The sequence below is a fragment of the Mya arenaria genome, chromosome 7, assembly GCF_026914265.1.
Source record: "Mya arenaria isolate MELC-2E11 chromosome 7, ASM2691426v1".
Lineage (NCBI taxonomy): Eukaryota > Metazoa > Mollusca > Bivalvia > Myida > Myidae > Mya > Mya arenaria.
Window position 1 is genome coordinate 18025505 of NC_069128.1, and position 27905 is coordinate 18053409.

The 27905-nt window shown below is 36.8% G+C and overlaps 1 protein-coding gene and 1 long non-coding RNA gene across 2 annotated transcripts; both read left to right on the plus strand.

The window, feature by feature from the left end:
- The first annotated feature begins 14008 nt into the window (after positions 1 to 14008).
- Positions 14009 to 15840, plus strand: LOC128240329 (uncharacterized). Its single transcript, XR_008262145.1, has 3 exons — positions 14009 to 14110; positions 15192 to 15299; positions 15794 to 15840. It is a non-coding gene; the product is annotated as an uncharacterized LOC128240329 (long non-coding RNA).
- On the plus strand, positions 15841 to 22744 carry LOC128240979 (notch homolog 2 N-terminal-like protein A). The gene is made up of 6 exons (XM_052957967.1): positions 15841 to 15904; positions 17697 to 17810; positions 20081 to 20149; positions 20682 to 20854; positions 21267 to 21389; positions 22646 to 22744. The coding sequence occupies exons 1-6, from the start codon at positions 15841 to 15843 to the stop codon at positions 22742 to 22744; spliced, it is 642 nt and encodes a 213-aa protein (XP_052813927.1).
- Positions 22745 to 27905: the final 5161 nt, after the last annotated feature.

The window sequence follows — 27905 nt, forward strand, 5'->3', positions numbered from 1 at the left end:
ACACACATTGGAATAGTAGAAACAAATGAACCAGTATCTAAATAGTCATCTGTATGTTGTATAACATAAAATATATGTAATATGTTGGTAAGTACAGCTATAAAGTCATCGTAGGAAAAAGTTTTGTTGTTAACGTGCCATGTACTTCTATTATTATTTCGTCTATACTTTATCTTCTATTATCGGAAGGTAGTAGGCGGATCTAAAATTTGCTAATCAATTACAATGCTTTTCATTTATACTTCACGCTAGTTATTGAACAGTTTCCTTGACTCACTGACTGGATAAGTGGGTGCAGTTACTGCAACTTGTCGTAATCTTGTGGCTGATATATTAAGTTTGAAATGTAAATTTGGTTGTCCGGTTGAGCGCAGTGGTTAGCACACTCGCTTCTCACCGTGGCGACCTGGGCTTTATTCCCGGCCTGGGCGCATGTGAGGTTCGTAAGTGGTCACCAAGCCGGACAAGTGGGTTTCCTCCAGGTACTCCGGTTTTCTCCACAACACAAGACAACACTCTCACGCAACATCCTGCCAACGATAGTGATTTAGTTTAAGTTGTAATAGCTTATTTCACAATCGTTGGCAAATTAACAAATTTAAAACTAAACTAAAATGTACAAACGTTGAAGAATATGTTTTAACTTAAAACTCCAGTAGTTTGAGCCCAAGGCCTCAGTCGTAAAAAGTTGACTTGAGCCCGCCACCATCTGGAACGCGCGCATTACTATCACCATTTGCACTTAAATAAGAAATCTATACACCTTTAACATTTGACAACGTAAATTTGTAATAAATGCAAGGTTTTATTACCTGTAATAAACGAAGAAATATCCTAAAAGTTACCTATATACGATATTCAGTGTGATATATGGTTGAGAAGTGATATTAAATAGAAATCATTATTATGACCCCAAACCCAGTGATATTAAAAAGAAAACAAATCTTTCCTTTTTCGGCGTTTAAGTCTCTCAAATTCAAATTTATTTTATCTTTTAAAATCATTTCGTTTACTTTATGTATTAACGGGGATTTAGAGAAAATTGAAAATTTAAATCAAGCGCAAACTTAACATTTAAATTTCAAACCTGTCTGTCTATTTTTTTAACTGAAGAAATGAAAATTTGACATGTTGCACTTTATCCTTTTAATGCGAATGCTTTCCGCAAAGCAATGCTTAAAGATGCACTCTTACTATCAATAAATATGTACCCCAATAATACAGCTGTTGTAATATACCAAAATGAATAAACAAAAGTCCAAAACAATGGTTCGTATGAAGGATTCCGTGGTCTAGTGGTAACACACATGACACAGGGGTCGCATCACTAAGCAAATACTAATCGTCTTTTGGGAGGGACGTTAAGTGGGGGTACCATGTGACAGTGATATACACTGGTGTATGTTAAAGAAACAGGGAAGCTGTAGCCAGGGCTTCACGTTCTGTCTGTGCACTATGCTGCAAAAAACAACAACATATAAACATAATAGTTTGACCTTTTTGACGGACGACGGACGGACGGACGATGACGGACGACGACGGACAATCACCCTACCACAATAGCTTAAACTGAGCACTTTGTGCTTATATGAACTTAAAATAAGCCCAAATATGAACCATAACTCATTTATCATTTAAGTGCTGACATAGGTCAAACGTGTTTCTATAAGGTCAGTACGAGGTCATAATTTAAACATGGAATCGAATATAGGGCTGTGTAAATGAAAGCTTGCTTGTTCTTCTTAGTGAGAGTCTAAGAGCACATTCTGCGATAAAGGAGACGTTATGGCAACTCTTTCATTAGGTAAGTAAAGTGTTCCATCTTAGTAATCAATTAAACTCACCTAGCCTTAATTATTCTTTCATTTCGTAATGGTTTTGCTAGGAGAGCTTTACAAGGTAGTTATATAAAACGTGTGACGAAATCAGCAAAATTAAGTCAGGGGGAACAATGTTCCTTTTTCAACGGCATGAAAATGGGCTGTCTTTTTACATTCAATTAAAACAGAGACAGTCACTATAAAACGAATTTTATGCGTAATAAAAGGCATTACGTGATTACACATGTTACGTCATTGTCGCCTTGTTGTTGCTGATCGCGTCACATATTAGATGTTTAATTTGAAACAAACACATACTGAAGAAGCGGCTAACAATAGCTTTAAATGCAAAATGTGGCATCGAGTGGCATTGAGCAGTTGGCATTAAGTGGAATTGTGTAGTGGGATTGAGGGGAATTGTGTAGTGGCATTGAGTGGAATTGTGTAGTGGGATTGAGAAGAATTATGTAGTGGGATTGAGTGAAATTGAGTAGTGGCATTGAGTGGAATTGTGTTGTAGGATTGAGAAGAATTATGTAGTGGGATTGAGTGGTGGCATTGAGTGGAATTGTGTAGTGGGATTGAGTGGAATTGTGTAGTGGCATTGAGTGGAGTTGTGTAGTGGAATTGAGTCGAATTGAATAGTGGCATTGATTGGAATTGAGTAGTGGCATTGAGTGGATTTCAGTAGTGGCATTGAGTGGAATTGAGTGATATTAAGTCGAATTGAGTGGAATTGAGTGGAATTGATTGGAATTGAGTAGTGGCATTGAGTCGAATTGAGTAGTGGCATTGAGTGGAATTGACTAGTGGAATTGAGTGGATTTGAGTAGTGGGATTGAGTGGAATTGAGTAGTGGCATTGAGTGGAATAGAGTAGTGGAATTGAGTGGAATTTAGTGGAATTGAGTAGTGGCATTGAGTGGCATTGGGTAGTGGGGTTGAGTGGAATTGATTAATAGCATTGAGTGGAATTGAGTAGTGGCTTTGAGTGGAATTGAGTAGTGGCATTAAGTTGAATTGAGTAATGGGGTTGAGTAGTGGCGTTGAGTGTAATTAAATAGTGCCATTGAGTGGAATTGAGTAGTGGCATTGAGTGGAATTGAGTAGTGGGGTTAAGTGGAATTGAGTAGTGGCATTGAGTGGAATTGAGTAGTGGGGTTGATTGGAATTGAGTAGTGGCATTGAGTGGAACAGAGTATGATTGATATGATTAAACAAAATATATGTGTAAAAACCGACCCGTTTACTGCATGCAAAAAAATAATTAATCTTTTTTTGAGGTTCGGAATTCAAGCCTTTTGACCGGGTTTCGCATGTGCCCTCGAGTCGGATATTTAAACCTGCAACGGAAAAACATTAAATATATATTATTAATGTATATAAAAACAGATAGTAGAAAAAAATAGCGATCAGGGATATGCTAACATTGTACTTATTTATTTCAGCAGGATGGTGCTTTTTCGTTTTGTCCATAGCTGTAGTCCGCGGTAAGATTTTTTCTTCTCAATTTGTTAATCAACCGAATACAAATGAATGTACTTCAAAGCTTAAATATGTCGATAGAGTTAAAGGGTTTTCATTTCAGCATACGTATTAAGTACATTGAATGCAAAAATAATGGATTATCGGCCTTCGTTTTTAATAAAAAAAGATACAAGTATTTAGAGCAAGTTACGTCTACGAATAACCGCAATACGCCTAGTTAAAAATAACCGCATTACGCCTGGTTTGAAATAACCGCATTACGTCCGGTTACAAATAACCGCATTTCGCCTGGTAACAAATAACCGCATTTCGTCTGGTTACAAAAAATGGATAGCACCTGGTTACAAATTACCGCATTTCACCGGGTTACAAATAACCTTAATACGACTGGTTAAAAATAACCGCATTACGCCACTTGCAAATAACCGCATTACGTCCGGTTACAAATAATCGCATTACGCTGGGTTACAAATTACTGCATTACGCCGTGTTACAAATAACCGCATTACGCCGGTAAACAAATAACCGCATTACGCCTGGTAACAAGTAGCCGTATAACGCCTGGTTACAAATAACTGCATTACGCCTGGTTACGAATAACCGCATTTCGTCTGGTAACAAAAAACCGGATAACGCCTGGTTTCAAATAACCGGATAACGCCTTGTTACAAATAACCTGATTACGTCTGGTTACAAAAAAACGCCTGGTTACGAATAAGCACATTACGCCTCGTTACAAATAACCGCATTTCGTTTGGTTACATATAAGCGGATAACGTCTGGTCACAAAATACTGCAATACGCTTGGTTACAAATAACCGCATTACGCCTGGTTACAAATAATGGTATAACGTCAGGTAACAAATGACCGGATAACGCCTGGTAACAAGTAACTGGATAACGTCAGGTTACATATGACCGGATAACGTCTGGTTACAAATAACCGGATAACGTCTGGGTACAAATAACCGGATAACGTCTTGTTACAAATAACCGGATAACGCCTGGTTATAAATAACCAGATAACGCCTTGTTACAATTAACCGGATAACGCCTGTTTACAAATAACCGGAATACGTCCAGTAACAAATTGCATTCCGCCTGGTTACAAATAACCGCATTACGCCTGGTTACAAATTACAGCATTACGCCTGGTAACAAATGGGGATATAGATAAACAATCGCATTATACCGGGTAACATGAAGGAAAAATGACGAATAGCCACAATTCGCAAGGTAACACGATGGACAAAAGACTGGAAAGATAGGCAACTAAACACATTACACCGAAATGCAGATAGGAGGATGGACAACTAACCCCATAATACCGGGATACAGATAGGAAGATGGACAACTTACCCCATAATACCAGGATGCAGTTAGGAAGATGGACAACTAACCCTATATACCGAGATGCAGATAGGAAGATGGACAACTTACCCCATAATACCGGGATGTAGATAGGAAGATGGACGACTTACCCCATAAAACCTGGAAGTAGATAGGAAGATGGACAACTAACCGCATAATACCGGTATGCAGATAGGAAGGCGGACAACTAACCCCATAATACATGGATGTAGATAGGAAGATGGACATCTAAGCGCGTAATACCGTGATGCAGATAGGAAGATGGACAACTAACCGCATAATACCGAGATGCAGATAGGAAGGACAACTAACCCCATAATACATGGATGTAGATAGGCAGATGGACAACCAACCCCATAATACCGGGATTCAGATAGGAAGGTGGACATCTAAGCGCATAATACCGGGATGCAGATAGGAAGATGGACAACTAACCCTATAATACCGGGATGCAGATAGGAAGGTGGACAACTAACCCCATAATACCGGGATGCAGTAAGGAAGATGGACAACTTACCCCATAATATTAGGATGCAGTTAGGAAGATGAACAACTGACCCTATAATACCGAGATGCAGATAGGAAGATGGACAACTTACCCTATAATATCGGAATGCAGATAGTGAGATGGACGACTTACCCCATAATATCGGGATGTAGATAGGAAGATGGACGACTTACCCCATAAAACCTGGATGTAGATAGGAAGATGGACAACTAACCGCATACTACCGGAATGCAGATAGGAAGGCGGACAACTTACTGTATAATACCGGGATGCAGATAGGAAGATAGACATCTAACCGCATAACACCGATATGCAAATAGGAAGATGGACAACTAACCCCATAATGCATGGATGTAGATAGGTAGATGGACAACCAACCCCATAATACCGGGATGCAATACTAAAGGACAAATAACTACAATGCACTGAGTAACGGATAGAAATAAGGGTTTATAACCGCATTACACCGGATTGGAGACAGACATATTGAAAAATAGCATCATTACGCCGTATTACAGGCAGAAAAAAAGACATAAAACCGGAGTAAGAGTACGGAATAAGGATAATAACCGCATAGAACCGAGTAACAGAACAAACAATGGATAAATAATAAGAACTATTGGCATTACACGATACTTTTACTATGTTGCCCTGACTTATAATTTGCTTTAGCATGATTAAAAGCCAAAATTTTGCCTAGAATACACCAGGTTTTATTGAAGATGCATTGATTGAGTCTTGTGACACATGTTTGTAACCGAAATGGCCAGGACAGTTTTATTGGAAATGAATTGGTTGAGTCGCGTGGCAGATGTTTATAACCGAAATGGCCTGAACTGTTTTATTGGAAATGAATTGGTTGAGTCGCGTGGCAGATGTTTGTAACCGAAATGGCCAGGACAGTTTTATTGGAAATGAATTGGTTGAGTCGCGTGGCAGATGTTTATAACCGAAATGGCCTGAACAGTTTTATTGGAAATGAATTGGTTGAATCTTGTGACACATGTTTGTAACTGAACTAGCCTGGACAGTTTTATAGAAAATTAATTTGCTGTGTATTGTGGCATATGTTTATAACCGTAACGACATGGACAATTTAATTGAAAATGAATTGGTCGAGTATTGTGACACATGTTTATAACTGAAATATCCTGGACAGTTTTATTGAAAATTAATTTGCTGTGTATTGTGGCACATGTTTATAACAGAAACGACATGGACAGTTAAATTGAAAATGAATTGGTCAAGTCTTGTGACACATGGTTATAACTGAATTGGTTGAGTAATTTTGAAACATTTCTATATAATGACAGTTAGAAACGCCATTTTATGTATATACCTGGCTTAGCTTCTGAAAGGCCACACAGGCCGTGGCCAACAGTTTTCTTTAAATATATAGGACACACCTCTAAAATAGATATGTTTTTTAAAAAGCAAAATCTTAAATACAAACAGAAATCATTTATAGCCAAGCAATGCCTCTTATACGAAATGTATATAACTGCTTTCCTTTTATTTGCCAGCTCGATTATGCACCGACTCCGAGAAAAGAATTCACTGTCAAGGAAGCCACTGGGCATGCTATGTTAATTTTAACAAATACGACTGTGAATGCGAGCAGAACCGCTTCGGAGACTCGTGCCAGTATTGTAAGTGCTATTTTAAAGGGCCTAGACACCAGAAGATACAATTGCATGAAAAAAGAAAACTGTCAAAAAATCTTACATTAATTTGATATCGTTGTGTACAACGCATTGAATCTTACTTACTGATGTATCAAATCGCGTACGACATATGCGTCTTTCGCAGTTTATGATCGTTTTTCCAATCCGAAATTTACTAGGAATGCCTACAACGTAAATCCCATTTAGTTTAAAGCTGCACTCTCACAGATTTACCATTTTTATAACATTTTCTTGGAAAGTGCATGTTTTGCGTAGATATCTGCAAACCAATGATATAAGGTTGCTGACAAAAAAAAAACCAGATCGTAGTTTTCCATATTTCTGTTCGAAAATTGATGTTTTACGGCACTAACGGTTTAAGAAAAATGCATAAAACATCAATTTTTGAACTTACATATAAAAACCGATCTGTTTTTTTCTTAAGCAGTCGAAAATCGGCTCGTTCCAAGACAAAAAAAAAAAAAAAGTTGTCACAACGTTCAATCTGTGAGAGTGCAGCTTTAAAAATAGCATGGGTATATTTATCTTTACCCATTAACAGATATGATATAAACTGGGAAACCATAATGCGCCATTTTAAATTGGTTTAAACAGACGAGACAGCAACATGTACACTCAAATACAGTGAAGTAATATCGGCCCCGTACTAGCTCGCATTGAAAATTCTAGGCTTATTTTGAAGATATTGCATTTACCGATTTTTGGACCATCTTGTCTCTAGCCCCTTTAAGGTTGATACTGAGGAATTTGAATAGGTGTTCGCCTTTCCCTGGAAAGGTTGACGGTTATATACCCACTTATAGCATATTCACATGCCGTTTTAAAATCGACACCAGGGCCTGTATTTATAAAGCATTTCAAGCCATTTTTTATTATTTCAATTGTCAATTTAAAAAAGGTTCAAGTGTTTTAACTTCAAAGTATGCATATAACATAAAATTGAAAAGTGTATTCTAGGTACTAATACATTATTCTACCACATGTATGCTTGTGATAAACTTCAGGAAGGGCTTATGGTGTTTGCCTCGACTCAGTGAACTTGATTGCAGTTGACAGCTTCCGAGGAAAATGATCTGAAAGAAGCAACAACAGTCTTTAAGACCAAAATAGCTGAACCTTTAATCAAATTATTATTGACTTATGATCCAAAGATGAATATTCACCAAGAAGAACGAATTCGAGTTATCGAATAACATTTTTCCCTAGTGATATAAACTGCAATTTTAATTAATTAATTGTTAAACAATTGTAGTAACTTGAACGATGTTAATTAATTGATTAATTCCCAGACTATTGCCATGGCCCGCACTACTGTCACAATGGTGGGTCGTGTTATATCAGCAATCATGGACCTCAATGCCTTTGTACCAGTAATCACTTTGGACAAAGATGCGAATACAGTAAGTAATGATCATGACAATAAAGTAAGTAGAGATAATGACAATACACTTAAATAGAGATAATGTCAGTACAGTAAATAGAGATCATGACAAGACAGTAAGTAATGATCATGACAATAAAGTAAGTAGCGATCATGGCAATACAGTAAATAGAGATAATGCCAGTACAGTTAATATAGATCATGACAAAACAGTAGGTAAAGATCAGGACAAAACAGTTAGTAGAGATAATGACAATACAGTAAATAGAGATAATGCCAGTACAGTACATAGAGATCATGACAAAACAGTAGGTAAAGATCAGGACAATATAGTTAGTAGAGATAATGACAATACAGTAAATAGAGAAAATGACAATACAGTCAGTAGAGAGAATGGGAACCATTTTTGGAATCCTAGCCAATGGAATCACTTTGTGTGTTGTATTTTATATCCAGTTACAAAACTCATGTTGACCAAAACCATTACCCTTGTTTATATTCAAAGTTGAAGATTATTAAATTGCCATTCCACAGGAAGTACAATTATTTCCCCTACCTCATTAATATGTATGAAAACGAGATTTAATCAGTCAATTTTAGACGGTAGTGTAAACAGGGAAAAGAACTAAGGTTTCCGACGATGTGTGTCAACAAAAGTGACTTATTACGTGTTGAAATAAGCTTTCTAACAAATGTAGTAAAAATTTAAGTTTAAATTAAATAAAACATTTAATAATTCATTAATTTTCAGCCCATTGCACTACCAATCATAACTGTTACAATGGAGGGACGTGCCATCACGACCAAGGCGATCATTGTTTTTGCACGAGCAGTCACGTAGGACCAAGATGCGAACACCGTAAGTAGAACTAACGTCAATTGACCATATTATTTGTATTTAGATTGCTAAGAAACTGCATGATGGTATATTTGTAAGCTTACAAAGGCATTTTGGTCGCATATGAAATACTGATTCCACTCATTCAACTCATTCTCCTCTATGTGATATTTATCATTTGATATTACCTCTTCTATCCGTATATTGGAACGGATGAATAAAGAAAACTTCATTTGATGCGAATGAGAGCGGCAGCCTTTGTCTGAACGGCAGTTAGGGCTGTAACAGTGAGTTGTCTGTATGACTTCGAGGTAGTATTATTTTTCAAATGCATGTCATAATATCTCTGTATTTTAAATTTAAGTCATGTGAACATGAACAATGCTTTTACTATCCATTTCTTCTGCTTGTTGGTTTATATTCTGTTTTACATATTCAATTGTACTCATCGATTTTTTAAGATAAAATAAAAATTCATTCCGTTATAAAAAATAATATATATATAAACCAAGCGAAACTTCGGCGTCCTTGTGACGGTTGAATGACAGTCCTGGTACGGAAGGTGTTTTCTTTTTTCTTTGAATGGCCTGTTCAATAAATATAAAGCTGAATAACCGGAGAGGTCACAGGTTCGTCTTTATTTTTAAAAAAAAATAAAAGGCCATAGATATACTTTTCCGAACTTAATTTGTGCAGAACGATGTCAAAAGCTGATGTTATCAAAAGTTCGACAAGAGATTACAATCGTCTTTTCGCCAGTCGTGCCATTTCGTTTATGTTTTAATTGGATTAAATAATGCCATATTTCACCCTACCCCCGAAAAAAACTTAAAATTGAACTGGCAAACAGTCAGCTACAACGACGTATTACATCTGTCGAAATGTGTCGAGTTAGAAAAATGCGGGGAGAAAATAAACTTTTTTATACACTATCACTAACAATATCACTCAGAATTATATTTAAAAAAAACGTTTTATTCCACATAATAATAATATAAACATCAATACTTTTAAAACATAATGTTCAGTATAATCACCTCTTCAATGCAATTCGTCATCGAAATCAGTTTCAACACTCATTTTACGATTCCCCAGTCTGTCAGCGCTTTCACTGCTTTGATCTTAGTTTGTAATCAAACATCACTTGTTTCAGACGCCTGTAGTGGCGGCACGAATTGTCATAACAACGGAACATGTTATCATGAGAACGGTCATGACCATTGCTATTGTGGCAACACGAATTATGTCGGTAGTACATGTCAATACCGTGAGTACATCGTTCATTGTACATGACGTTTGCTTAATTATTCAAAGCTTTGTTAAAGTTAACAACGTGATTAACGAGGACGTTTACAAATATTGCGTCTACGTAAATATTTTGTTTATAATATATTACCAGGTTATCAAAAAGGGGTGATTTCACAGAAATAAGAAGATTACCTCGAGTATATAAAGAAATGTTCTATCAGGTCGGGTATAAAGACTTGCAATTATATATTTGGAATTCTAGATAGAAAATCTTTCCAAATCTCCTTACAGAGTTTATGTACCATTTATTTGTGACTACTGTTGTGTTATAATAAGTTAAAAGACATGGATTGTGGATATTATGGTGATTATACAGACTGTAGTTAATTACACATAGAAACTTGATAAAAAAGTGTTTCGTCACCACGATATGTATGTTTTTCTTCGACAGAAAAGTGCTCTGCAAGTACATACTGTCACGGCCACGGCACATGCTATATAGCTAACGGTCAACCCAAATGTTCGTGTGACAATACACGTTTCGGGGACAAATGTGAATTCAGTATGCTTCACTTTTCTATTGTAACAAACGAAATCTAATCAAGGTATTTTTCATGGTTACATTCGAGTAAATTAACGCGTATGTTGGGTTGTTGGTCTACAATATGTAGCTGTAAATGCCTTCATACGTAAACTTACATGTTGGCAATTCGATGAACAGACCTTTTTTCTTTATACCTTACATGTTGACAAACAAATATGTTCGTAAACGTACACTGTGTTGCTAATTTTATGATGTGTCATTGCTTTCACGCTAGTTAACAAATAAGTTCCTTCGTAAACATACACTGGCATTCTGAAGCTTATTTTGTGGCGTATTATTGCTTTTAGGTTTAGATACGTGTACTCTTACGTATACATACATTGTGGCATTCTGTAGCTAATTTTGTGATGTATTATTGCTTTCAGGTTTAGATACGTGTACTCTAACGTATACATACATTGTGGCATTCTGAAGCTTATTTTGTGGCGTATTATTGCTTTCAGGTTTAGATACGTGTACTCTAACGTATACATACATTGTGGCATTCTGTAGCTAATTTTGTGGCGTATTATTGCTTTCAGGTTTAGATACGTGTACTCTTACGTATACATACATTGTGGCATTCTGTAGCTAATTTTGTGGCGTATTATTGCTTTCAGGTTTAGATACGTGTACTCTTACGTATATATACATTGTGGCATTCTGTAGCTAATTTTGTGATGTATTATTGCTTTCATGCTGGTAATCGTGTTTACCTACGCGAACATTCATTGTGGCATTCTGTCTCTCATTTTGTGGTGTATGATTTTGAAAACACATGTGTTCCTACTAAACCGTACATTGTGGCATTCTTTGTTATTTTTGTGGTACATCATTTACTAATTTTGTGGTGCATCATTGCTTTCATGCTGGTAAACACATGTGTTCCTACATAATCGTTCATTTTGATTTTCTGGCGCTAATTCTGTGGTGTGTCATTGCGTTCACACTGGTATACATATGTGTTACTATACATGTTCATTGTGACATTCTGTCGCTTTTTCCTGGTGTAATATTGCTTTTACGTTGGTAAAGACATGTGTTCCCACATAACCGTACATTGTGCCATTCCGTCGCTCATGTTGTGACGTATCATTGCTTTCACGTTAGAAAACTCGCGTACTCTTAAGTTTTACGTACATTGAGACATTTTGTAGCTGATATTGTGGAATAGCATTGCTTTCAACCTGGTAAACAAATATGTCCCCATGTGAACGTAGATTGTGGCACTGTTTCGCTCATTGTGTGGCTTATTATTCGCGAATCTTGTGGGATATCTTTGTTTTCAACCTGGTAAACACATATGTCCCCATGTGAACGTAGATTGTGGCATTCTTTCGCTCATTTTGTGGTTTATTATTCGCGAATCTTGTGGGATATCTTTGTTTTCAACCTGGTAAACACATATGTCCCTATGTGAACGTAGATTGTGGCACTGTTTCGCTCATTTTGTGGCTTATTATTCGCGAATTTTGTGGGATATCTTTGTTTTCAACCTGGTAAACACATATGTCCCTATGTGAACGTAGATTGTTGCATTCTTTCGCTCATTTTGTGGCTTATTATTCGCGAATTTTGTGGGATATCATTGCTTTCAATCTGGTAAACAAATATGTCCCTATGTGAACGTAGATTGTGGCATTCTTTCGCTCATTTTGTGGTTTATTATTCGCGAATTTTGTAGTGTGTTATTGCGTTCAACCTGGTTGACACATGTGTTCCTACGTAAATATACAGTGTGGTATTCTTTTATAAATTGTGTGGTGTGTCCTTGCTTTAATGTTGGTAAACACGTAAACGTACACTGTGGCATTCTTTCTTTATTTTTGTGGTGTATCATTGGTTTTATGTTGTTTAACACATTAGTGTTCCTACGTAAACGTACATTGTGGCATTCTGCCGCTGAGATGATGATACAACACGGCTTTCATGTTGGCAAACATATATCTATATCTACGTTTTTTTGGTGGCGATCTTGTTACTGAGCTTCTTCGCTAAATTGTTTTCTTTTATAAATTAGAGCAAAACAAATATATTCCGAGCAGAACGTAAAACGTTTTTACAGCACTGAATTATACATGCCCGAAAATAAACGTATTTTTATCGATTTCAAACCGTTTTGTGGTATTATTTCATAAGATAAATGTATAGACCAGTCCTACTGTCAACACCGAGGCATCTGTTACCACGACCAGCACAGAAAATGTTCTTGCAACGAGGGGTTTACCGGGGAAGAGTGCGAGTTGAGTAAGTACTAGTCAAATCTCCCTTTTGGACATTGGACTTTCTTATGACTATTTATATGATATATTATCTCACTAGAGTGCCAGCATCGTAAAACACTTTCATCCCCGTTTCACAGCGGTAAACAAGTTTAAATGTGATGTAAGGAAAACAACTCGTTTCATTGATAGGTCTTCTTCATATTAATGATTTGATCAAAGATAAACATCACATTTTGAAGTGTGTGTAAATATATATAAAAATTGGCACTAACCGTCGAAAAGAAAATAATATGCAAATATTTAATGAACAATAGCTAGAATAGGTACAAGAATGGTGCACGTTGACTAAAACACAGTTTCAAGTCACGCAATTTTCTATTTTCACTTTGCAAACAAGCAATCGTTCAGCTTTTACATTCAATATTTTTTTGTTAATGCCTCTAAAACATAGGTTTAAAAACTGTGAGAAGCTTACACGTGTGGCCTCCGGGTAGGCGTATTTATGTTGCGAGAAAAGTGATAAGACTTACTTACCAGGTGAAAATATCCTCCCAAAGCACCAAAATCTCTTTGAACACCGCCATTTTATTCCGCATCACACATTCCCTCACTTAAAATTTGGAAAACACAAAACACGTTGGACTCCCTGCTGTGAGTAAGTTGACAAGTTTTAAACCTTTGGTAGCTGCTGTTTATAAATCTAATAAGATTGTTTTCAGATAATGTGTTTGCTTTGTATATGTTTGACTTGATGTTGATGCCTTGTAGAAATGTTATGAAATTAGAACCAGACCCTAAACTCAGTATAACATGAGTAAACAGTCTAAAAGTATCACATCTTTAAATCCAGCCAAGTGTCACAAGGGTGCGGACTTCTGTCACGGCCACGGGTATTGCTATCGAGACCACGGTGGCGATAAATGTAAATGTTTTGATGGGTTCCTCGGAGACCGGTGTGAAAAGGGTCAGTATTGGCTGCTTGTGGTTCCAAGGTTTTAAAAAAACATTTACACCTCAACTTCCAATCCTAAAATGAACTGCTTCTCGGGAATTGCGTTTATCAATCGATGAACGCAACATCTTCAGATATGTTCGGATCGCAATTTCATCGCATAACAATATACATGAAAACTTTTGATCTTGTTATTGTTTGTGTTGTGTCAGAAAGTCGCGTAAAAATCAATCAACATTTAAGAAAGTGTTAACTTATTATATTTCAAAAACAAAAACAATCATAAACAAGAAACATGGAAGAACATCACACAACTCCACAAACAGCAGAGTGCATGCATACTTTATATATATTATAACAAAACTAGGTATGTATATCAAGGATTATTAGGTACCGCCTTGAAACAGCCAGTAAAATGTAAATTTACTAGGGGTTTTAACCAGTTTACGTGCACAAACCTCACTCTTATCACAACAATCCTAAATAAAGAAATAAAGTAAAAGGTAAATCTTATCAAGGTATACATTTAATTGAGGAAACTTGAATATAAAACAAAAGTCTGATGAATAAAACGTTAGAAATGAATATTTCAGCGAGATGATTTAAATAATCAAAGGCTTACGAATATCTTAATGGCCCTGGTCGACCAAGTTAATGAATGTAAGAAAGACGGATCCATTCCCAGATCTATATATATTTAGAAATATTGACTAGATAACAACAAAAGAACGCTCTGCCTTTCCAATGGTAGAGGATATGTACTTCATTTTTTAAGTGAGCACAAGGTTTAAGTAGGTTTGGTCGTCCTATGTAATGATTTTAAGAAAGACGGATCCATTCCCTACTGTTTTTATTTTAGGAAATTTCACTCAATAACAAAAAGAGCGCTTTGCCTTACCAACGGTAGAGGATGTGTACATCATTTGTCAAGTGAGCGCAAAGTTTTAGTAGGCTTGGCATAGCATATCATGATACTAGCAAATGGTCCGTTCTTAACATGACAAAAGAATGGCGTAAAGTAAACTCATTTAATTAAATATGTGCAACGTCCTGCTTTTCCCATTAATGCAATGCGCCTGCATTATTTTTTCAGAAATATGTTTGCGGAGTGAATGTAGTAACAATGGTAACTGTTTCAAGATCAACGGTCACGTGACGTGTGAATGCGAACATGGCTACTTTGGACATGTCTGTGCCAATGGTAACTTCAAACTTTTTCTGAAAGAAAACAACATGTGTTTTTTAATGAATTTCAAATCAACCGTGGTGCGGCACTCTCGGTCATCATAGTTATTGCACTACGTGTTTGTTAGATTTGTCATGACCAAACCTCTCCTAAATGGGAATGGTAGTCCGGCAGCAACATGCGATAATTTAGGCGGTATAAAGAAACATAAATTATTAGCAAACAACCTACATTTTCCGCCAATGAAATTGCAGAAAGGCAACCATTCAGTGGTGGACTTAATCATTAAGAAATTCAACTTTCGCGCGTGTTAAAATGTCCGCCAACTGCCAATCATTCGATACATACGTCAGAGTTTGCGTTGACAATGTATCAGCCAATGAGGTTGTATTCTAAGTCAGTTAGATGACATGAAGTGAATTCTTAGTAATTAAGAAGGGCTCATTCGCTATGCTCACTCCGCCCATGGATGGTGTTCTATTCAATAAAACTTTTTATATTTATTTAAGATCCTTGTAGCAACGTCACTTGTCAAAATAACGGGACGTGTCACAAAATGTCACATGATCCCTTCTTCCAATGCGGATGTAACCATGACTTTCGGGGACAATTCTGTGAAGGTAAGCATGGGTTTAAGAAGGCGACTTAATCTTGACGATAATTCATACTACAAAACGTTAATATTTGATATTACATCGAAAGATTTACATTTATTAAGAACATAAAAATGAAATGCAAGATGTATATCATAGATGTATTCATTAAACTATATATCATAATATTCAACAAGCTGATTGTGACAAAAAAGCAATTGAAATTACATGCTTTATGTTGGCTTAGACGACTATAAATTAGGGATGCAAACGAATGGCAAAATTGATATTCGAATATTCGGTAATTCTTTCGATCGAATATTCGAATATTCGTTTACCTAAATCAATATTTTGGAAGATGTAGTAAACTACTATTATTATTCGCTTAAGTAATAGCCGGGGCAATTTGACCGTATTTGTCGTAGCGGCGGACCCCGATTTTCTCCAAATATGCCTTTGAAATTCGCAATTTTCAGGAAGAAAAAAGAATATATTATAAACAGACAAACAACACAATCAAATAATTTCAATTCCGCTGCCTTTATATGTGTAAACAATGTGAAATTAGCTGTCCCAGAGTCCTAGTCAAATAGCGTTTTGCGCCAACAGAGGGTCTTTCCATAGGACATGCAGCCTCGTTCTGAGATTGATCTTTAAATTGACTAAATGTAACTATGGAAAACCCAAACCAACTCGTGATTTATAGATAAATCAATTGCTAGATTGTTCAGCCACCTCTTAAATTGTATTGTACCCTATACAAATGTTCAACTAGGGTTTGTTTATGCATATCGGTCCAGTACTGTCCGGGAACGGCGTTTGTTCATGCCTTCAGTGTCGATGTATAAACATGCCAATGGAAATCCAGAGAAAAGTTAAGACGTGTTTTTGGCTCGTGCAGAAACACATGCATATGGTCCCTTATGCAATAAGTTAGAGAATGAACAGATACTATTCAACGGTGAAACAGTCATCTAAGCAAAATAAGAAAATAATAATAAAACAAAACATGTCAACCCGCTCCCATTTAAAAATAAATCGATACTAATCTAGCAATTAATTCTATATACGTCTTAGATATAGTTTTCTCCGAAAAAGTTCTAGCAAAAAATTCAATTTTACTTTATTTTTTTTAACTGAGGAGGGAGAAAAAGCATCTACCATAGCCGCTCGTGTAAGATAGGTTCATCCCAATCTTCGCGATCGGTAAACCTCGTTTCCGCAAAACACCCTACGCTAGGGTTGAGATGAACCTATCTTACCCTCTCGGCCATGGAATATACTTACATTCTAATCGGAACTACTGAACAAAAGGTCATGCGGAAAATGAAGGAAATGTGGAAATATGGAAACTTGTGCATTCATTATTTACGTTGAATTCTAGTTTATGACCCATGTCAACACAGCCACTGTAGAAATGGAGGGACATGTTTACAACATGCGGATGGCTCCAGGGGCTATACATGTCGATGCCGTGACCTTTATCTTGGGGAACACTGCGAATGTAAGCAACGCGAGTCTGAAATAACGATGTACATTTTAACAAGGAATATTTATAACCTACGCTTGCGGCAAGTGTTCATTCTGTAGTCATTTCATTATTGTAACTTTTCGAATTTTAGAACTAAAGTAATGGGACAAAATGTAAACGATTACTTCCATCAAATCACCGATATAATTTCTTTTTATATCTTGATACAAAACCACTCATATTCGAACCGTAGTATGTGACTCACACAAATTTGGAAACCAATGCATAAAAACAATTAAATAGTAACCGTAACATTGTTTCTATCTTTAATTTATTTTAATGTTGCAGTTCACCCCTGTTCATACAATCATTGCCAAAATGGTGGATCCTGTGTACCTTTGAACGGTGGTAAGAACGCCAGATGTGTATGCCCTCCAGAGTTTACAGGCCACCATTGTCAGTGTAAGACATCCTTCTGTTCCGAACAACACGCTACTTTCATCAGAACCTTCCCTTAAACATTAAGACCTTTTCACGTCTCATGAGTAGCATGTCAGGCATATAGGGATCATCATAGTAGCATGACAGACATATAGGGATCATCATAGTAGCATGACAGGCATATAGGGATCATCATAGTAGCATGACAGGCGTATAGAGATCATCATAGTAGCATGACAGGCATATAGGGATCATCATAGTAGCATGACAGGCATATAGGGATCATCATAGTAGCATGACAGGCATTTAGGGATCAACATTTACGTCGTCGTCAGCATGACAGGCATATAGGGATCATCATAGTAGCATGACAGGAATATAGGGATCATCATAGTAGCATGACAGGCATATAGGGATCATCATAGTAGCATGACAGGCATATAGGAATCATCATAGTAGCAAGACAGGCATATAGAGATCATCATAGTAGCAAGACAGGCATATAGGGATCATCATAGTAGCATGACAGGCATATAGGGATCATCATAGTAGCATGACAGGCATATAGGGATCATCATAGTAGCTTGACAGGCATATAGGGATCATAATAGTAGCATGACAGGCATATAGGGATCATCATTTACGTCGTCGTCATCATGACAGGCATATAGGGATCATCATAGTAGCATGACAGGCATATAGGGATCATCAAAGTAGCATGACAGGCATATAGGGATCATCATAGTAGCATGACAGGCATATAGGGATCATCATAGTAGCTTGACAGGCATATTGGGATCATTATTTACGTCGTCGTCAGCATGACAGGCATATAGGGATCCTCAAAACTAAACTATTATGAGTTACAATCTAACGTTTAATAATATATCAAATAAATTAAATCAACAGACAGATCACCCTATTCAATTCGGGGTCATGCCCAATAAATTGACAAAATATGATCAAATCAACTCATTCCTCTTATTTTCAAGAATTTCGTGTTAAATTCTTGGCAAAGTTGGAAATAATGTTAGGGACCAGTGGCGGATCGTGGATTTGACCTTATAGAAATTAGGGGCGTAACCATTTCATTTCATTTTTTTTTTCATTATTGAAATAAAAAAGTGAAGCTGATCCATTTAGGGGGGGGGGGGTAGGTGATTCGCTAAAGTGGATATCATTGCATGCAGATAGCTTTTATAATTCCAGAGTAACGGCCCTGGAAATTACAAAACCTGGCCACATCAGGACTTTATTGAGTTATATCCCCTGACAAAGAAATTAGTTCTCGCGAATGTTCTATCAAGGGCATATCAACTATATTTTAATATATTTACTTTTCAGTTGCATATGCTCTTTCAATTTACATGTATGCGAAAATTGGATGCAATTTTTGGTTAAAGTGACATTGTACTATTTTGGCCTATATTTTAGAAAAAAAATAATTGAATTTATATGAACATATCTGCTTTCGCTATGGCACGTAAAATATTACCAATTCGTTTGGTCCAACACTGGTGAGCTCTACCGACAGGTGACATATTCCATTCGCGGAATTCAAGTGAAAAAATGTTAATAAATACTTTGATAATCTAAATAATAATGCTGGGAAGCCCAAAAAACACTGCAGCTTTTGAAATAGTTACCTTCAACTATTTTAGATACAAGTCATTACTAAATACATCTTGTCCAATTATTGTTCGCACGTTGAGTTAATACTGTCAATAATGTATTAAAATACATAACATAAATACTCCTTAGACATAGAATATAAACGTGTTTTGGTGTTTTACTGAGTAAGGCAATGTTTACGATTGAAAATATTTCTTAAGTTTTGGTGAATATCCGATTGCACGCACACGCAATATGATGAAACTGTTGTAAAGAAAAGTGGCAGACCATGTGTTAAAAAATATCACTGACGTCTTTCAAAAGAAATTATTCCTAACGCTATTCCTATTATTGCAGCAATTAAGCTTTTTAATGCAAAAATGTTCTTGCTTAATTTTATGAAATGTTCCTTTTGTAAAATTTGCACAGCTTTGAAATTCTCATTTACATGTATGAAATGATATTAATGTATAATTATGCTTGCTGAATATTTTATTTGAACAAACATGGTACTTGACTTTTTGAATGTTTTGATGTTTTACTCCTTAAATATTTTGAAATGCGATGCACGTGTCATGTTCTCCAGCACACACTGTGATGGCTTCCTTGAATTTTGTTCGGCTTATTTTTCATCACCTCATAATATTAACCTCCAACATAGGGATTATTTAATATTTTAGACACAACTACCACAACGACCACCACCACAACGACCACAACTACACCGCCTACTACGACTGCATACATTGGTAATTAAAAACACTTGTATAAATTGTTTTCCATTCTTTCTAAAATATATCTTAAAATGGTTGATATATCGTTATTAAATACGGGTAGTTTTAGATGGTTTAAACAAAATTGAACGAATGACTGTAAATAAACTGCTTAAATCAAAAGTAAATATTATAACGTTTCGCGCTCAATTGGTGAAATATACTGCTAACATCGAAACAAAAAATAAAAATCCACAATATCCTTTATAATATTACTTGGTCAGATGCTCACAAAGAAGTCTTAACCAACCTGTATCACAAACAAATAAACCAAGGTCAAAACTGGTCCACGTGATGTCCAAGTCTACTTTTGACAATCCAATAAATTAATAATGTAGTAAGAATCAGTGCTGCCAAGCCAAATGAGCTTTCATTTTTTATTTAGGTCTCATTCCTCTCTGTTTATAATTGGCCTCAGTTTAATCAATGTCATTTCTCCAAATAACAAGTCCACTATAGTCTGATTCCACTGTGATTCTAAGCGCTATGCTGTTATACACACAAACAGGATACCTCCACTGCAACAAGTACTCAACCGTGGCGGACCTCGCCCACACAGCACCAGTAACCAATCAGAACGCGTCTGAGTGTGTACACTCGCAAAGCCACGCCTCCTCAGAAGCCCTCGTAATGCATGATTGTAATGTAACCACACCAGATACTTGGCAAAAAGGACGGAAGGTAATTTTATGTTAAAGTTTATTTTCAACATGGCGTCAATTGTGTAGAAATGAACATCAGGACGATTCAGATGTCTTCGTTATTAATGCTTCATTCTGCAGGCTATAATGGCCATTGGAAACAGATGTACAATTAAACAATTGCCAAAGCAATTAGTATAACCCGTCCAGATTATTTATCCAGCTTTTTCAGTATATTTATAGGCAAACGCTGTATTGCCATTTCATTCATTTATAAAATATATTCTATTTATTAGTAATTTATCATTTGATTGATTTAGATACATAATTATTTATGTATACATTTCGAAAGTGAATATTTAATGAGTTATTTTGTTTAATTGATTATAACTGTGATCGATTGATAAATTGGCTTGTCCCTGTATTTAACCATCGTATCATTATAAACACAGATCGTTGGAAACTGTGCGTCTATCCCAGCCTATACTGCCATTGGGACATTTGCCAGTGACGCTTTCCCGACTGGACAGGGACTTGCCGGGATATTTCTGGAATGCCTACCCAATGGATTTAAGGTATACAATGATTTGAAAAATTATTAATATCAAATTAAGTCTTCAGATTCTGTGTTTGTACCCATAGTTTTGAGGGTATTACAAAATGGTTACAACGAAACATTTGAGAATATGGGAATTATAGCACATAATCCAATTGACCAAGGATCAAATGCTAAACAGCCATAACCTAATTTGACCAAGGATCGAAGGTCAAACAGCCATGACCTAATGTGACCAAGGATCGAAGGCCATATAGCCATAACCTTATGTGACCAAGGATCGAAGGCCAAACAGCAATAACATATTGTGACCAAGGACCTAAGGCCAACCAGCCATAACCTATTGTGACCATAATTGAATGCCAAACAACCATAACCTCATATGACCAAGGATCGAAGGCCAAACATCCATGACCTAATGTGACCAAGGATCAAAGGCCAAACAGCCATGACCTATTGTGACCATGGAGCAATAGCCAAACAGCTATTACCTAATGTGACCAAGGATCGAAGGCCATATATCCATAACCTACTGTCACGAAGGATCGAAGGCCAAACAGCCATAAGCTAATGTCACGAAGGATCAAAGGCCAAACAGCCATGACCTAATGTGACCAAGGATCGAAGGCCAAACAGCCATGACCTGATGTGACCAAGGATCGAAGACCATATAGCCATAACCTTTTGTCACGAAGGATTGAAGGCCAAAGAGGCATAACCTAATTTGACCAAGGACCGAAGGCCAAACTAACAGCCATAAATTATTGTTACGTAGGATTGAAGACCAAACAGCCATAACCTATTGTTACCACGATTGAAAACCAAACATCGATAACCTATTGCCACCACGGTTGAAGGCCAAACAACCATAACCTATTGTCACCACGATTGGAGGCCAAACAGCAATAACCTATTGTCACAACGATTGAAGACCAAACAGCCATAACCTATTGTTACCACGATTGAAGGCAAAACAGCCATAACCTAATGTCACCACGATTGAAGACCAAACAGCCATAACCTATTGCAGCAGTCATAATGTGTAACCAAAGGTCGTAGGCCAAGCAACCAGAAACTAACTAAATCAGCAATAAAGTATTAATATCGGAACAATGTCCATATACCGCATTGTGTAAAAGGCAGCACTAAACACACGGTACCATGCTGATACGGGATCGAAAAGCTAAAGTAACGCGATATAGATATTCAAATACGGCTTTCCGTACAAGGTAAATAATATAGTCATTTAAATAATTGATTTCTGTTCCATTTTAGGTGGCGTTACAGACATGTGACCACTCATCTAAGATAATACATATCGAAACAGGAGGGGTTGGTTTGTTGGATCCGAACATGTACTTCACCATTCAGTAAACACTAACTCTCTGGGCTAAAATATATAACTTCACTGCTGTTAAACCATTATTTGATTTTGCTAGATGCTATCATTTGCAATAAATTACACGAATATGGAGCAAGTGTTACGGTATATCTTCCGTCCAGTGAGTAATCCTAATTGCTAAGATTGTATCAAGCTCTTACAGTTTCAGGCTCTTGCGCTCGCAAGCTCTTAGAGTCTCAATCTTTTACCATCCCATTCCCTATCAGTTTCAAGCTCTTACTGTTTAAAATTCATACAGAGCCATGCCATTACAGTCGCAGGCTATCATCTTCTCAAGCTATTGCAAGCCAAAAACATCTTTCAGACCCACATTGTTACAGTTTCAATTTTTAGCAGTTTCAAACTCTTTCCGTCTCAATCTCTTACAATCTTAAACTCTCACAGTCCAAAGTTATTTAATCCGAAGCTATAATAAGTTCAAGCTATATCAGTATTAAGCTATTGCAGTCTCATAACTGAACCAATTCCAACACTTTACAGTCCTAATCCATCAAAGTTGCAAAACTTTTACCGTCTTAAGGGCCTACAGTCCCAAACTCGTACATTCCAAGTTATTTCAGTCTCAATCTATAACTGTCTCATTTTTTTGTGTCTCATGTTCTTTGAGTCTAGGGCTCTTATAGCTTGACGCTTCTGCCGTCTCAAGGTCTTTTAATTTCAAGTCCCAATATCTTACTTTCGTAAGCCCTTACAGTCTCAAGTATTCAGTCTTGAGCTCTTACATGCCCTAGCTCGGGCAGTGAGTGCAAAGCTTTTTGAGATTCAAACTATTTTCGTCGCCAGCTCTTAGAAACACAAGCTCTAACAGTCCCAAATTACTACAGTCCCAGCTCTTAGAGTCTCAAACTCTTATAAGGGATTATTTTATACGTACTTTAGATAATTTTATCGAACAATGATAGAGCATAAGCCAAGTGTCGCCATTTCGCCTTCTTGACTAACAATAAAGGTTGGTAAAGAAAATATTGTATGATCTAAATACAAGTGCTCGTTGCAGGTTTGAGAGGTAGTAATAGGAGTCCTCGTCGACCCCTGAGAACTGGTTATGACGCCCATTATTCTGACAGCTAATGTGTTTGCTATGGAAATAAATATTTTATGTATATCCCCAGTCATGTGAAACAGGAAAACAGTTAAATATGCATGTTTTGGTTATGTATGTTATATTTCTATGAGTATGTATCATTATAGCAGTAGAGATAAAAACAATCAACTTCAGTCACAGGGCGTCGCGGCTTAATCTACCAGCCTCGTAAACGGCTTGTACACGTGCGCTTGGGTCGGATTTTTTTTATCATCATACCCCTTATAAACTGGAAGAATTTAAAATCTCTTTTAGGTCAGTGGGTCAAATGATAAGGTCAGGGTTGCCGTAAGCTGAAAAATACGTAGTTTCCTATCAATAATGGAAACAGGCTTATGCCTTGAGACTTCGAACTTTGTAGAGGTCACTCAAACATGACCTGCTTCTATACCATTTCGACGTTAGTTATTCAAAGGTCAAGCTAGTTGTGACCTTGACCTACAAACCAATTTCGTTCAATATCAGAATCATGTTTGTTCTCTGGCTCCTTAAACTTGCTATGATTCTGAACTGCATTTGATACCTTTTAGTCATGCTTCAAAAACATTAACTGGTCCTTAATGGTTTGCATCAAAATGAGTCCGGTTAACCTTTGTTTAAGCTCTTGTCTTACTGAAATTAATAAAAACGCCTACGGGAGGGTAAGACTGATCCTGTACCAGACAAACACTGCATAAAACTTCGACGGGACACATTTAAGGTGTTTACATATAAAGCAAATGTACCAATGCTATATGCTTAAGCCTTCGTAAAGAAATGATTGCAAACACTCGGTGATAATTTATTTAAAACAGGTCTTTACTGACACCGTCTTCTACAATCAACTTGAATGATTTTAAGCGTTGGACTCAATTATGGATCCGCAAATATTTACGGGTAGTGAGTTCTTAAAATGTTCAATACCTTCTTTAAGGTCTCCACGTTACCCTGTTCAGAGCGATCATATTTCACGATTGATAAACGATCGTTATAACAATATAATCACTGTCGTCGGCATGATGTTACGCTTGAGTGTTTTGTGCGGTGAGGTAACCTGAGTACCAGGAGAAAACCCACTTGTCCGGCTTTGTGAGCACAGACAAAATTCACATGCTCCCGACCGGGAATCGAACCCGGGTCGCCTTGGTGCTCTAACCACTTCGTTAACGTGACAACCTGCTTTTCTTGTGAGTCGATGTCGGGGGGATTCAACTTGCGTCTACTAAGTTCTCAAATAGTTGTCTAACCACATAACTTAGAATAAATCACAACTATAACGTATGTCATACGTTAAGAATGGTAAGTTGGATGATGGCTCATTGTATTTTGTACAATTTACAGGCGTAGATATTTCATTTTATGCAGATTTTTGAATAATGTCTTCCGTCTTACTAGACTCAAGTGCAGCTACAAAAAGTAAATAAATTACAAGGATATTCCTCTTTGAAGAAATGTACAGTATGCAACAGTTTGATAACATAACAAAGAACAAAATGCATCGGGAATGTATTGACGAGACAAATGTCAACTGAAATGATGCATACTGGAATAGTTTCAATTGGACAAAGAAAGAAGATACATTAGATAGTGAGATATTGAGTAAGATTGAATATGATTGAGTAGTATTAAGTGAGATAATGTATCGGGAGTAGTGGGATAGCGTTTGATTAAGTATTGTGATTGAGAAGTGAGATTGAGTTGATTTAAGTGGGATGGAGTAGCGAAATTGAGTGTGATTTAGTAGAATTTAATGGGATTGAGTAGGATTGAGTGGGATTAAGTAGGATTGAGTGGGATTGAGTCGGATTAAGTGAGATAATGTAGTGGGAATAGTGGGATAGCGTATAACTAAGTATTGCGATTGAGAAGTGAGATTGAGTTGATTTAAGTAGGATGGGGTAGAATTCAGTTAGATTGAGTAGGATTGAGTAATATTGAGTATGATTTAGTAAGATTGAGTAGGATTTAATAGAATTGTGTGGGTTTTAGTGTATTGAGTAGGATTTAGTGGGATTGAGTAAGATGTAGTAAGATTGCGTAGGATTTAGTAGGAATTTGTAGGATTAAGTGGGATTGAGTAGGATTAAGTGAGATTGAGTAGGATATAATGGGATTGAGAAATATTTGGTGGGATTTATTAGGATTGAGTAAGATTGAGTTGGTTAAAGTGAATGGAGTAGCGAGATTAAGTAGTGAGATAGAGTAGTGGGATTGAGTAGAATTGCGTATGTTTGAGTAGGATTGAGTATGATTGAGTGGGATTAAGTCAAAGGGGATTGAGTAGGATTAATAGGATTGTGAAGGATTTAGTACGATTGAGTCGGATTTAGTGGGATGGAGCAAGGGTGAGTGGGATTGCGTTAGATTGCGTAAGATTGAGTAAGATTGAGTGGGATTGAGTACCGCTTAGTGGGATTTAGTAAGATTGAGTGGGCCTGAGTAGAATATAGTGAAATTGAGTAAGATTGAGTGGGATTGAGTAGGTTTTAATGGGATTGAGTAAGACTATTGGGAATGAGTCGGATTGAGTGGTCGTTTTGTGTAGTGAGATTGTGTAGCGAGATTGAGTAGCGAGATTGAGTAAGATTAAGTGGGATTGAGTGGATATGAGGATTGAGATTGTGTAGTGGTATTGAGTGGAATTGGGTAGTGGGATTGAGCGGGATTGAATAGTGGGATAGTGTGGTGGGATTTAGCAGGATTGAGTAGTGTGATAGAGTGCTGAGATTAAACGAGACTGAGTGGGAATGAGAATGCAAATTGAGTAGCGGGATTCATGGGGCATTATGAAGTGAAATTGAATAAGATTGTGTAAGATTGAGTGTAATTTAGTGGAATCTAGTAGTATGATTGCGTGGAATTTAGTAGTGAAATTGAGTTGGATTGAGTTGTTGTATTGAGTTCGATTGAGTGGGCTTGAGTTGTGGGAGTGAGTGAGATTGAGGTTTAAGTTTGAGTAGGAATGAGTAGAACATAGTGGTGAAATTGGGTGGAATTGAGTAGGGATAAATTGGATTAATTTGGGGTACTGAGTGGAATTGAGTTGTGGGATTGACTGTGTTTGAGTAGACAGATAAAGTAGAATTGAATAGGATTCAGTGAGATCTTCTAGCTTAACACTGACCTTAAATAAACTCTGTCGCAGATTTCCATAATAAAGCAATTCTAACAGTACAGAAATGGAAGAATGTTCCGCCTTAGATAACAGTGTGTGTATACTAACGTCATAAATAGTTCGTCGGAAGGCAACATTTTTGCTTTGAATCATCATATTTTATGAAACATGGTCCAATCTACGCCGCTTACACAGCTCTTCCATATGTGTTTAACCAGAGATTGATTGAGCGCTTAGTTTTCTTAAAACACTTCGACAAACCTATTCACTAACCCGCCACCTGAAGTAGCACTGTCAAAACATAATTTTGGAAACATGTTTGTCGAAGTGTTTGAGGAAACTTATCACAAAATCAAACTCCGATAATAAAACGAAGGCGGGGATCTTTAGGTGGCATAGACTGCCCTTTGTTTCATTTATTTTGCCAAAGAAAACGAAAAGTTCTCTTTGTTTTAAATCATCATTCGAAGCAAAATGTTGCCTTCCGACGTAGCATTTGTGACGTAAATTAACACGTGGTATACACACATTGGAATAGTAGAAACAAATGAACCAGTATCTAAATAGTCATCTGTATGTTGTATAACATAAAATATATGTAATATGTTGGTAAGTACAGCTATAAAGTCATCGTAGGAAAAAGAAGTTTTTTGTTGTTAACGTGCCATGTACTTCTATTATTATTTCGTCTATACTTTATCTTCTATTATCGGAAGGTAGTAGGCGGATCTAAAATTTGCTAATCAATTACAATGCTTTTCATTGATACTTCACGCTAGTTATTGAACAGTTTCCTTGACTCACTGACTCGATAAGTGGGTGCAGTTACTGCAACTTGTCGTAATCTTGTGGCTGATATATTAAGTTTGAAATGTAAATTTGGTTGTCCGGTTTAGCGCAGTGGTTAGCACACTCGCTTCTCACCGTGGCGACCTGGGCTTGATTCCCGGCCTGG